The 13,876-nt window shown below is 38.1% G+C and overlaps 1 protein-coding gene across 1 annotated transcript; it reads right to left on the bottom strand.

Moving 5' to 3' along the window:
- Positions 1-491: 491 nt before the first annotated feature.
- On the bottom strand, positions 492-1,400 carry LOC131395767 (olfactory receptor 4C3D). The gene has a single exon (XM_058527594.1). The coding sequence runs from the start codon at positions 1,398-1,400 to the stop codon at positions 492-494; it is 909 nt and encodes a 302-aa protein (XP_058383577.1).
- Between the last annotated feature and the right edge of the window lie 12,476 nt (positions 1,401-13,876).

The raw sequence follows: 13,876 nt of genomic DNA, 5'->3' as shown, positions 1-13,876 counted from the left end.
ATCATTCCTAAATATATTTTCTTTATTCTCAAAGTCCCAAGCTACAGCTTCTTTCTGACATTATTGTAGATAGAAATCAGATATAGGTGAACTATCAATAACTACTCTGATCAATATTATGGCATGCAAAGTTGGAAGACTAGGTTAGTAACATTTCAACAAGGGGATTCTTCTCATCATAGACTCTCAATACCCCAGGTTGATGAAGACTCCATCTCAGACAAAGGTGAGAGAGAGAGAGAGAGTGGGAAACACCCATGTTCTGCAATTTAGTGTAAACTGTTAAAAAGAAATTAAAGGGGTATATAATCATTTGCCTGGTCATTATTATAGGACATAAAATAGATTAGACATAATGCCAAACTTTCAAATCAACTTTACTCTGAAAATTTTTGATGGTCTCTCAGCTCTCATCACGACAATATGAATTCTTACTAAGATTGACTGGTTATCTCCTTCCCTACTGAACCTGTATCCTCTGTCACAATTGCTTATTTTTTCGAAAGATTCTTCATGGCATTTTTTACCTCTACATTTCTCAGTGTATAAATCAAAGGGTTAAACATGGGTGTCAAAATACAATAAAACACAGCCACTATTTTGTCTATGGACAAAGTAGATGATGGCCGCATGTAAATAAATATACAGGGCACAAAGAACAGGGAAACAACAGTGAAGTGGGCCCCACAGGTGGAGAGGGCTTTGCGTCTCCCCTCTGCACCGTGAGACCTCAAGGAGCGCAGGATGACAATATAGGAGGCAGCCAGCATGAGGAAGTTCAGCAGGCAGATCACACCGCTGTTGGCGACCACCAGTAGACCGATGACATATGTGTTGGTACAGGCGAGTTCCAGCAAGGGGTACAGGTCACAAACAAAATGATTGATTACATTTGGCCCACAGAAGGGCAACTGAAGGACCAGGAGGAGCTGAACCAATGAATGCAGGAAGCCCCCCAACCAAGCCACCCCCACCAGCAGGGCACAGAGATGCCTGGTCATGATGGTCATGTAGTACAGCGGCTTGCAGATGGCCACATAGCGGTCATAGGCCATGAATGTGAGCAGAATGATCTCAGTTCCTCCCAATAAATGGGCAACAAAGAATTGAGTCATGCAGCCCTCAAAAGAGATGGCTCTCCCTTCATACAAGGAGTCAGCAATGAGTTTGGGAGTCATACATGAGGAATAACAAGTATCAATAAAGGCCAAACATGAGAGGAAAAAGTACATAGGGGAGCCCAAGGTGGGGCTGAAGATGGTGGTGAGAATGATGAGTAGGTTGCCCCCAACAGAGACCAGGTAGACGACCAAAAAGAGCACAAATAAAACTCTCTGCACCTCAGGGTTCTGTGAGAGTCCCAGCATGAAAAATTCTGTGATGTTTCGTGGATTGTCCATGAATCCTGAGCTACAGCAAGGACTTAGGTGAAAAGAGAATTTCCAAGAAATATTTGTTACTACCTCTTTCAAGACATTTCAAGAAATTGGGGGAAATTAGTGTTTGTGGAATATAAATAACCCAAATCCTGAATCCCATGGCACGGACTTGCTAATAATGCAAATCATTTTCTGTATTTCTAATTAGTAATTTTGACAAAATGCAAAGTTAAATAACAGATAAAATAATTCCTAAAACATTTCATCTCATGCATTTTAACCAATAAGAATGAATTCTTTTTTTCAGGTTGAAAATATATTCATGGAGTTTTTTGTAATATAAGTTATAATTATATGTGTATATATCAACTTTAGTTCATTAAAAATAACCAGTTATGGGAAAATAATTTCCCTAAATATTGTTTACAGTTGCTTTTTTAGATCCACACTTCCAGCTCCCAATTGCCCTTCTCAATGCACATGGGCATTTCCTCAAAAGCTGAATTCCTCATCTCACCCCACCTCACTTGCTCCTCCTTCTGTATTTTCTATATTTCCTCTACTCTTCACCATAGACATGGGAGTCATTTTTGACTTCTCCCTTTGCTAGTCCATCTCATAATTCCAAAATTACCCACCACATCTTATCAAATCTTGTACTTTAAGCTTCATCTATCCATCCATTCATTTATTTATTCCAAAAATATTTTTGAGCACCTAGCATGTCCCAACCATAGTTCTAGACACTAGAATTAAATCAATTAGCAAAATAGGCTGATGGTTGCTCCAACAACATCATAGCTGGTCTCCCCTGCCTCATGTCTGACCTAGATACCTGCTTAATCTTCCAAACTGTGGCCACAGTGATATTTATAAAATTTAATCATTCAGTCAGGTTATTACCCAGTATAAAATTCTCCGAAGGATCCTCTTTACCTTCAAGATAAAATCAAAATTTTAGTCTCATTACAAGTCCCTGGACCCTACTGACATATTCATGTTATCTTTCAGCTCCCATCCAATGTGTTTTAGCCATATTAAACTACCCTAAATTCCCTGATCAAGTCATGCTCACTCGTACCTCATTGCCTTCCACATGCTATTCCCCCATCATACACACATTCCAAATTCTACTGGATTACTCTCATACTTCCTTCAAAATTAGGCTCAGATATCATCCCCACAAGGAAGATGATCTCTTCCCACATCTGATGCTCGATTGTAAGGATTTCCACTCTATTCCTATAGCTCTTAGGTTCCATCTCCATCCTAGCTTTTTGCACATTATGTTGTATTCGTGTCCCTCCACTCTCCCACCTTACACTCAGAGTCTCTTGAAGGCAGGAATTTTTTGTGTTTAATATCCATATTGCCAGACCTAGATCAGTGCTCAATGAATATCTGTTGAATGAATAAAAGACTAAAACCAGAAAAAAAGGAAACTTAGAATACCTGGATCTGAGGAGGTTGATAGCTTCTTATCAAAATTTTTATTACATTATAACACGGCAGAGTGTTAGAACCAATAGGATTCTTAACAGTTCATCTGGTCCATCCTTCTGCATCATCTGGTCTTCCTCTCCTGTTTTGAATGATATGTGTGTTAAATGCCTAGATAGGATTAAAGAAAGTTCCTGCAGGAAGAAAAAATGCCATGAGAAACTGTACGGTTCCCTAATCTCTTCTCAGACAGAAATCTCCCACAATCCTAAGTGATCTGGGTTCAAAAACCGGTCAAGGGTCTCATCCATTTATGGGCTACAGGGGACGTCTTGAACAATCACTTTCCATTTTCTTTGCTAAAAAAGCCACTAAGAACAGTGAGTTTTGTGATAATCTGGTGCAAACATCTTTGATTTGAATAGGCTAACATTTTGACCTAGAAATACAAGTTGCCAGCCCAAATCAGAGAAGCTAAATTGTGGGAGATTGAACACAGAAACCATGTCTTCTGACTCCCCAGCCTATACCCTGCTCTTACACCATAATATGTCCTCTCAGAACCCAGATTACTCAGCCTACAGAGAAGACAAAGGTAACAGAAGGAAGACAAAGTTGCTAGCTCTGGTTTTTGGCAAGGTTGTGTATCAGCAGATCCTCTATGGAAAGGGGGAGAAAGTAACTAGAAAGATAACTCATGATGATTAGATATAGTGTAGAAAATATTTATAGAGGGAGAAAAAATTACTCTTATTACTGATATCCTAAAGGAAAAACTATAAACTTTCTAATATATTTTTCCATTCTTTCTTCTGTATGTATATTTTTGTTCACTTCTCATTTATACTTCTGAAATAATACCATAACTTAATTTATTATTCTGATTAATATTATAACTTAAACATTTTCCCATACCATTATAAACTCTTTAAAAGCATTGTTTTTAATGATTGCGTACTATACTGTCAAGTATATATATATCCAGCAATGAGTCATAGTTTTTAATACCATGAAGAACTTCATGATGCATTAAATCATTTCTGGGTCCCTAGGATAATTTCTCAGCTGTACATACTGAACAGAGGGGTATAGATACTATAAAGACTTTTTCTATCTTTCACCAAATGGGCAGTGTCAATGTAAATAGCTATCACCAAAATGTAGTAAATTACTTATTTCTTTCACCCTAGCCAGTAATGGATATCAGGGTTTTTTTTGTTTTGTTTTGTTTTTTTGCTAAATTTAATCTTTCTTTTTTTAATTCATATTTTTTGACCATTGTCGATGTTGAAAAACTTCCTATGTTTTCTATCCAATATATCCTCTCTTTTGGAAATTGTTAAAGCTATAAAGAGTAATTTAGAGTGAACTTAGAATTAACTTAATGGATAATCAATGTTTCCCAATCTCAGGATCCTGGATGGGCCTCCTAGCCTCATGAGATTTCTTCCCAATTCAGTTGTTGGAACTGGTAGAGAAAATTATATGTCCGTCTAATTGGTCTATTTGAATGTATAACTCAGCACTTTATTATGCACCTTACTGTTTCATCATTACAATGAGACTGAAAAGTAGGTTGTATTTTACCTTTCATCGATGATTAAATTAAATATCAGTGAAATTTCTTCTCATACCTACCGTCCCAAGGCTAGTAAGTGGTAAAACAGAATTTGACCACAGCTATATCCCATATCAAACCCACACGCTTTTCATTGCATCATTCTATTAGGTTAGTCAAACTGTCCGAGAGTGTCATAATTCTTTCTTTCCTAAGCAGCACAATTTGGTGGAAATAGTGTTTGACTAGGAGTCAGGAAGTCTGGGTTCTAGTCCTGATTCTGCCACAAAGTAACTGTGAAACCTTTGGAAATTCACTTCAGCTTCCTGAGCCATAGGGTTCTCACCTGTGAAGTGAGGCAAGCTGGAGGTAGAGAGAGTGTTATCAGCTATAACTCACTAGGTCTGTTAGTGAAGTGAACTGTGTCCTTGTGTGTTGAGCCACTGCTCTCATGTTGCAACCTCACCATCACCTGAGACCTAAATTGAAATCTCAGCCGTGGCACTTACTGATGATGTGACCTTCAGCAGGTTTTTAACCTCTTTATGCCTCAGTTTCTTCTTTTGTGTGTTATCTAAAGGATTAAAATCTGTTTTCACTTTTTTCCCCAGTTATCCCCTTAAGAACCCTAGAGACCACTCTGATCCAGATCACTCCTTTAATACCTGGCCACCAACCCACTAGTTTTGGTCTGTGCGTCTCCAAAGTTACTTATCTCAGCAGTTGCAAGTCTGAAAGAAGAATGCTAAACATTCTGCATGCACATTGAAAGATGAGATACAGAAAACCATAAAGGGAATATAACATTCAAATTATTTGTAAGCCAAAGAAAGGTGGAGTTCATCCCCAGCTCCCTGGATTCCCTGTAGGTTTGAAAGGATGACACACAATTATACTACCAAAAAGTACCTTCCCCTGGGACCTGGGAAGAAAATGGACCTAGCTACAACCTTAGTAATGAGAGAATTCATCTTCCATGTTCCAGATTCTTTGCAGACATATCAACCTAAAGCACAGAAAAAAGCTAATGGATTGGGACCTTGGGTCTAGGCCTCCAAACATGTATTTCCATCTCTTGGTTGTATTGCAGCATCTTGGTCATGAGGAGACAGATTTCAGGGAATCCACCAACCGAGGAAATCTGTAACCTGTGGTTGGGGTTTCAAGAGAATTTCTTCTAAATCAGGAAAGCCTCCTTCATTCAGCCAAGGTTTGATATCAAAGATTATTCTATGGTTGTTTGTAGAAAAATTTTCTGACTTACAGACAAGGGGGGAAAGTCTCACTAAAAGGATGGTGGGGAGGAGGAGGAGTCAGAAAGTGAACAGCCAAGGAATAGAGATTGTTTTTAGAGAGAGAGAGTGAAAACAAACATGTATTGACATTTAATACTTTTTAGGCTCTGTACTAAGCTTGCTACATGCATTATCTCATTCAGTTTCCACAATAATCCTAAATAGAGGGGCGCTATCTTTACGATGAAGAAGTTGTGTCAAAGAGAAGAGAAGTAGGATGCTCAAGCTTACTCCGCCTGTCAGAAAGTGCCCAGTCTGGATTTTAACTAAAGCTATTTGAATATACATCAAGGGTTTGAAAGGAATGATCCTGAAGTACTAAATGGTCAATTGTGGTCAGCTGGGAATAACAATATAAACCAATTTAAAAAGCCCTCTGGCATTCTCACAGATATGAGTAACTCTTTGAATATTTGTATTTTAAAAAGAAAGAAAATATTACAGTGTTAACCTAGGAAAGGAGCAGTTTAGTGTATTTCAAAATCCTATTGTGGTCTTCACAACTCTGGTCCCCTTCTGATCAGTTTTCATGCTGATGGAGCCTTGCACCCTCAGTGGATCAATGAATACTTCCCAGAATTATTAGAATACTAGAATATTTCCTAGAATAAAATCAAATCAGATTAAAATAGAGTTGAGGTGTGGGAAAGAGTCTTAGATCCTCTTTTCATTCACTCATTCGTTCAGTCAACAGGTATTACGTCAGGTATTGGGTTTGTTGCTGGGGAAGCAGCAGATGAAATGAGCTTGGTCCCTATCTTCACAGAGCGCAGGGTATTCAGGCTGTGATAGAAATTTGCCCAAAGAATTATATGAGCATGAGGGGTAGTCCCACCCTAACCTGGATACAAAGAGTGGGAAACCACCCTAAATCTACTCACAAATACTAAACTCAGTTCCTTCAGCACCATGCACTCTGTCTCACACTGCACAGACATGCTCAACACTCACCTGGGTCCCTTCCCACCGCCACCTCCTGGCCCCTGGCTGATAGCCCCTCAGGTCTCCCCATCCATCTCCTGTGCCACTGACCGTAGCTGATGCTTTCAGCTCCCAACTATAATTGTGATAGTTTCAAACAGAGAAAGGAAAAGAATCAAAAGAATTTCTTTTACAGAATGCTGCGGAATCACAGAAAAAGGTGTCATGGAATTGCCAGGTAAATGCATTGATCTTCACAAATAGAGATGGCTGAAAACATGTTAGATTAAAAAGAACCTGAGTCTTTTTAGGAAAGAGCTTGAGAAAATTCTGTCTTATCTATCTTCTTGTATTTTTATGAAACAAAAGGAGCTGGTAGAGGACAGGTGAAGAAATAATGTAAAAGAATTTTACTACAATTCCAAATGACTGGGGGACTCACTAAGCTGCATTGGGACATTCTGTGTCTGGGTCTGATGGCATGTTCTTAATGCTATTGGATCCTGAGATTCTGAAATAGCCATCAACCGTGGAGGTCCCAGCTCCTTAATTCAGCCAGTTTGAGCCTCAGTTTCTTCCTTTGTAAAATAGGGATACCACTACTTCTTTTACCTGCCTCTGAAGGGTGTTGAGAAGATCCGATGAGAAAATAAATGAACAGATTGCAGACACTACAAAGTTCTAGGGAAACAAAATGTAGGTTGTTAATTGTTATTAATTATATATCTTTTTCTGCTCAATTCAAACCCTAATACCAGGTATAAGATAGGATTTTGCAAACATCAAAATTCAGAAAAGAGAAGAATGGACTTAGGGTCATTACAAAGAGTCAAATAGGTTATATCATTGACTTTTTACATAGGAAATCATAGAAAATTTGAATTTAATAGAAAAGACATCAACAATGAAGGAAAACTTACTTGTACAGCCAAGTTGAAATATTTGAATAATATATAGTTTGTTCTCTTGCTTGGATATTTTCTCTAGAAAACATCTGGAGGATTGAAAATTCTGAAATACAAGTTGAAATGTTGGATTCTGCCTGTAAGAGCGGTTCCCAGCATGCCACATGTTGCAACCATCACAGCACTGAACTCACCTAAAGCTGGGCCTGAGTCCCTGCTGGCTCTCTGGAGTCAGAGGGGGAGGAGAGTGACAGGGAGAAATGGCTGCTCCATCGCCTAGATGGTCCCAGCTCTAAAGCCTTGATATCAGGCCGCTGGGATGAAATCACTGAATATGTGACCCAACCAGATTGGGAACACCTTAATCCCACTGTTCTTCTTGCCCTGAAGACTCAAACAAGTGGAAAGTGACTTCCCTGAGTGTCTGAGCTGGGGAGTCAGCTCCTGAAAGGGACCAACTCTCTCCTCCCAGCCAGCTGGAAGAAGTTGGCACTGGACCAGGAATTTAAACATCGTAGTCTTGTGAGATGCTGTCTCAGAGGCCACCACATTTACTGAATGTGGCCCAGGGCCAGGGTGTGGAAATATAGAGAAGTGGACAAAGTTCATCACAAGTGCCAAACCTGTGGCCCCAGATTTTCCAACCTTCCAAGGTCACACTTTATGTTGCTCTCCCAATAAAACAGCTTAACATGCTATCTTGGGTGCCTGGAGGAATTTACTCTCCACCAGGTTTCTGCTCCAAGTTTTTCTTTTTGGGAAAATAATTTAACCTTTTAATTTTCTGTGCCTCAGTTTCCTCATCTGTAAAATGGGGCTAAAATAGTGCCTATCTGGGGATCTAATGCACACTTTGTTGACTATAATTAACAACAGTGTATTGTATACTTGAAAGTTGTTAAGAGATTAGATCTTAAATGTTATCACCACACACCCACACAAATGATAATTATGTGAGAGGATAGAGGAGTTAACTAACCTTATGGTGGTAATCATTTCACAATGTATATTTATATCAAATATCATGATGTACACCTTAAACTTACATATAAGTCAATAAGATCTCAATGAAGCTGGAGAAAAAATAACACCTACCTCATAAGGTCGTTATGAGGATAAATAAGATAACTTATATAAAATGCTTAGAACAATGACTGGCAGGTAGTGATTGCTATGTAAGTATTTTCTATCACTACTACTATTATTAACATGACCATCATTATTATTGTCAATATTACTCATCAGTTACTCTTCCCTAACCGTGTGCATCTAGCCACCTCATCACCACATCTGTGCCACTCCATGCCTCCCTTTCTTCCTTTCAGCATATAGATGATTGGCTGAATTATATGACCTAAGGATATCATAAAGGAAGTAAAGTAGTAAAAAAGAACTCTTAAATTTTACCATCAGACACCAGTGCTCCCAGTGGCCGCCAACCACACGACATTCCAGGGAGTCTCTGGACCAGCTTACCTCCAGCTTTTGGGCTCCTGCTTCCACTCAAGTCTCATCCCACTTGCAGATCTTTTCTTCCCCAATCCAGAGCACCAAATGTCTTCCTCCAACCCCTTGAAGAAAGCAAAAACCAGTTTGCATCATTAGAACTTCTCCAACGATGAGAGTCACGTTTTTACTTTTATTATTTTGTATTTTATCATATATTACTAAGCAGAGCATCTTAGTTCTTCTTTGCCTCAATTTCTCCTCACCAGAGACTCAGGACCTTGCCTCCATAAAAATAAAATGGTTAGGAAAATGTTTACCTAAAAAAACAGTAATACTCACCCAGAGATGAATTCTGCTATCATCCTTAGTATATTTAAAGACTCAAATGCAATTTTTTAAAGTGTGAATCCAAAAGCCTTCTGGAATTTTCCCTTTACTTACCTTAGCTACATTTCCCAGAGTACCCAGTGGCCCTCTGTTAAAATGAAATTCTAAGCAACCTGTTAAATTTTTCTTGAAATCATGGAAAATAAAATCTGGTATCGACATCAAAAGTTTATATAGATCTAACATCTCATTTTAACAAAAAGAAAATATTAGCTCAGAAAAGTTAATGAAAATGTGGGTAAAATGGTGGAAATCAAGAGCTAGAATCTGACTCAGAAAATCTACAACCTTGTCAAGGTCACCTCACCTCTGTGGCCTTCAGCCTATCTGTTTCAACCTTCCATCCAAGAGGAACTGACACCTTTGAGTGGGGTTTGGGATTAAGAAGGGTCAAATAAAAAAGAGACACACACACACAACATGGCACCTTACCTCATGGCGTGGTCAATCAAGTACATATGATGCATTTTAGGGAAGTAATATGGGATTAGGAAGCCATCTCAATATTTTCAACAGCAGAACCCAGAGGCAGCCTAGAATTGAGGACTGTCATTAGTAAGAATTGTGTTTTCTCTTGTTTATGTATTAAATTTTGTAAAAATAATTTTCTCATCCATTAACACCTTTGTTCATCAGGATGTTGTGTATAAGGCAGGGCAGATATGATTATCAGCATTTTACATTCATTTATTCTGTAATGCAGTGCTGCTCCACAAACTACTCACCTAGCTCAGTGGTCTCAAGTATGCTCTTGGGGATGTTCAGAAACAACCCCAAGTAAAGTTGTGATCTTCCTCCCCCACTAACCCAGTGGTTGTGAAGAGTTCACCCACTGGCTCCAGGTGGCTGAGGGCATTGTGGAGAGGTGTCCACAGGGTTAGAGGGATGGTGATCAGTGCAATACCAAGGTACAGCATGGCAAGGGCTCTACCCAGGACAGCTTCTGCTCCCAAGGTTAGTGCTTCTCAGAATGGTCCATTCATCCAGCCCTTCCTAGGTACCCCCATCCTTACTTCTCCTAATACTCATTTTCTTGCATAATTTCATTAGTAACCCTATCTATTAGCACCCTGTATTAATTGGAATGAGTTAGAAGTGCTGTAATAATACAAAACAACCCCAAATCTCAGTGGCTTTATCCCAAAAAAGTTTATTTCTCATTCAAACTAAAAGTCCAGTGCAGATTTGCCTAATCAGGCAGGTCCCACAGGCAGCTGTCCACCAAACTGTGACTCTTGGATACAGACCCATTCCATCTTGTGATACTCCCAGTCTCCCAGGACTTCAGGACCATCTACTGGGTAGTCAACACCTAGCTAGCCAATGACCAAAGAGAGATTAAGGATCACTGGGGACATTGTGTGGACCAAGCTTAAATTGGGGTACGTCATTTCCACCCATTAGTGACAAAAACCCACATGGATGTAAAGGGGCTAGGAAATGCACTTTGTGTGGCCAGAAGTAAAATATAAAATGATTGGGTATGTACATTGCATTTTCTGAACCATACTTCCTCATTTGCTGGCCTCTCTCTCTCCTCTTTTCCCTTCAAAGTTTATTTATTAGTATACTCAAAAAGCTTCAGACTTCAATAGACCTTCATGATTGAACTAAAACCAGAGTCCAAACTATTACCACACAAGGAGAAAGTTTAACTTCCATATTCTGCTGTATTCCATGCCATAAACATTTATCAAGTACCTAGAAGACTCAGTACAGTAAAGATTCCATGCTCTTGATCCAGGCTCCACTATTTATGGTTCTATGTTCTTGGGCCAGTTACTTAACTTCTCTCTGCCTCAGTTCACTCATCTGTAGAACGGAGGTAATACAGTTATCTACCTCAGAGAATTATGGTGATTATAAGAGGCAATGAAGGAGTGTTATTACTGAAAATAGCAGAGTAGGGAACTCCAGGGCTCCATTCCTCCCCCCCACACAGGAACAACTAATGAGCTGGTAAAAACTGTCAGCATCAACTTTTGCAGAATCCTTGAATCTAGTCAAAAACTAACAACAGCCAGGGAAAGGTTGGTGAAGAATGAGGCAGCTGCTTTGCAGTAAGAGAGTTCTGTGGAGTTTTCAATTGCCTGCCCACCATAACCCACACCCTAGAACTGTGGCAGCCAAGGGAACAGCAACCCTCACTCCTGGTTCAAGTTGCTGGGTCATTAGTAAAATGCAAATTAAAATCACAATGAGATACCACTTCATACCTACTAGCATGGCTATAATCAAAAATGGAAATGAACAAGTGTTTGCAAGGATTTGGAGATATTGTACATTACTGGTGAGAATATAAAATGTTGCAGCTGCTGTGGAAAACATTTTGGCATTTCTTCAAAAAGTTAAACGTAGGATTACCATATGACCCAGCAATTCCACTCCTAGGTATATACCCAAAAGAAATGAAAATAGGTATTTAAACAAGTACTTATACACAAATGTTCATAGAGCAGTATTCACAATAGCTAAAAGGCAGAAACAGCCCAGATGTCCATCAACTGGTGATTGAATAAAGAAAATAGGTTATATTTATATAATGGAATATTATTCATCCATTAAAAAAGGAATGAAGTAACGATACATGCTACAGTGTGGAGGAACCCTGAAAACATTATGCTAAATGAAAGAAGCAAGACATAAAAGGTCACATGTTGCATGATTTCTTTTATATAAAATATCCGGAATAGATAAAGCCAGAGAGACAGAGAGTAGATTACTGGTTTCTAGTGCTTGAGGGAAGAGGGGAATGGATAGTGACTGCTTGATGAGCATGGGGTTTCCTTTGTGGGTGGTGAATTATTTTGTAATTAAATAGAGGTGGTGGTTGCACAACATGTGAATATACTACCTTCACTCCACCATACATTTTAAATTGTCAATTTTATGTTATGCACATTTTACCTCAGTACAGAAAAAGAGAGACAGTGTATAAAGCATAGAACACTGCCTTACACATAGCGTGTGCTAGGTAAATGTTAGCAATTGCTACTATGCGCCGGACACTGTGGTAGGTGCTGAGGATACTATAGTGGACAAGACAAAGAGGGTCTCTGCCCTCAAGGAATAAAATGGACAAAGAAGCAAAGAAACAATTAAACATTGCAGTAGTGTGAGGAAGAAAACAAACATGGTGGGCTAATAGAGCAGCAATCTGTTAACTTCTTAATCTACCTCTCTCCTAAAAAGTTTTGATTTATACATACACGTATAAATCATCTGCATTTGCAGCTTAACTAAGAGGTATTTGTTATATTTTTAAATACATCAACAAAATTAAAGAATGAAAAAAATGAAATAAAGTATTTTAAAACATGTTACTAACTGTAATGGCTTTATACTTTATATTATAAAGCAAAATATACATTATGGATGAGACTTATCAGTGTCTAAAAGAGATTTGTATGTATGTTTGCCGTATTGATATTATTTTAAATATGGGGATTATTTGTAAGAAACTTTTTAAACCTATGTCCATTTCAACATGGTTAGTTTAACCTAGAATATAGTGTAATCCACTAAATGAGATTCACACAAACTGAAGCTCACTAAAATATGCCAAAATTTAGCAAAGAAATGAGTTCATCATTAGCTCCCACTCTTTCAGAATATCTCAAATACCTTCCATGTTATACGGAAGTTCTGGCATCAACTAAGGGCTCCAGCATCAATCTATAAATTAAACATGGCACTATAGGAGCATTATAGGAGACTAGGTTATCTGAGAAATGTGCTTAATGCAGAACAAGCAGACCCTGAATAGGACACACTCATTGAAGCCTTGCTGGTCTGTCAAGTGTAAGGGAAGATCTCAAAGGATCCCTTTCCCCACCACTAAAATTAAAATATGAATATATTTCATGACTTCAAAAACTTTGATGAAATGGATTACAATGTGCATATATAACCTTTTACTAAACTGACTCAAAAAGAATTAGAAAACCTTAATAGTCCCATACCTACTAAAATAATTCAATCAGTAGTCTAAAATATTTTCAGAGAGGAATTATTTTTTAGAGTGCTAGATGTAGGTCATATATCATTGTTGTTTTATATTTAGTTTTTCATTACTAATGAGTTTACATATCTCATAAAATTGTTAGTTTGGGTATTTTTTATGGGAAAATAATAATAACACCAACTTCCATAAGAATTATTAGTCAATTAAGAATAGAAGGGACTTTCTTCCCTTGAGAAATTATATCTACCCAAAACCTACATGAAACATTATTCTTAAAGGGAAAATTAGAAACATTATCTTTAAAATCAGGAACAAGACAAGAATCCTATTTTCATAGTTTATATTTGACATTATGCTAGAATTCCTACCCAGAGATGTAAAAAACAATGACAAAAAAATGAAGATAGAGGAAGGAAGGTACAACACCAACAGTATTCAAAGGTTATATGATTGTCTACTAGAAAATCCAAAAATGTTTACAGAAAAATTATTAGCAATAATAAGAGTTTAGTAATGCAGATGTCTATACAATTAATAATAAAAAATTATTGCATTTCTATATGAAACAACATAGAAGA

The sequence above is a fragment of the Diceros bicornis genome, chromosome 31, assembly GCF_020826845.1.
Source record: "Diceros bicornis minor isolate mBicDic1 chromosome 31, mDicBic1.mat.cur, whole genome shotgun sequence".
NCBI lineage: Eukaryota > Metazoa > Chordata > Mammalia > Perissodactyla > Rhinocerotidae > Diceros > Diceros bicornis.
This window is presented reverse-complemented; position numbering and strand designations above follow the sequence as displayed.

What these genes read in the sequence shown, in the direction of transcription:
- LOC131395767 (XM_058527594.1), bottom strand. Translation starts at nt 1,400, where the DNA reads ATGGACAATCCACGAAACATCACAGAATTTTTCATGCTGGGACTCTCA.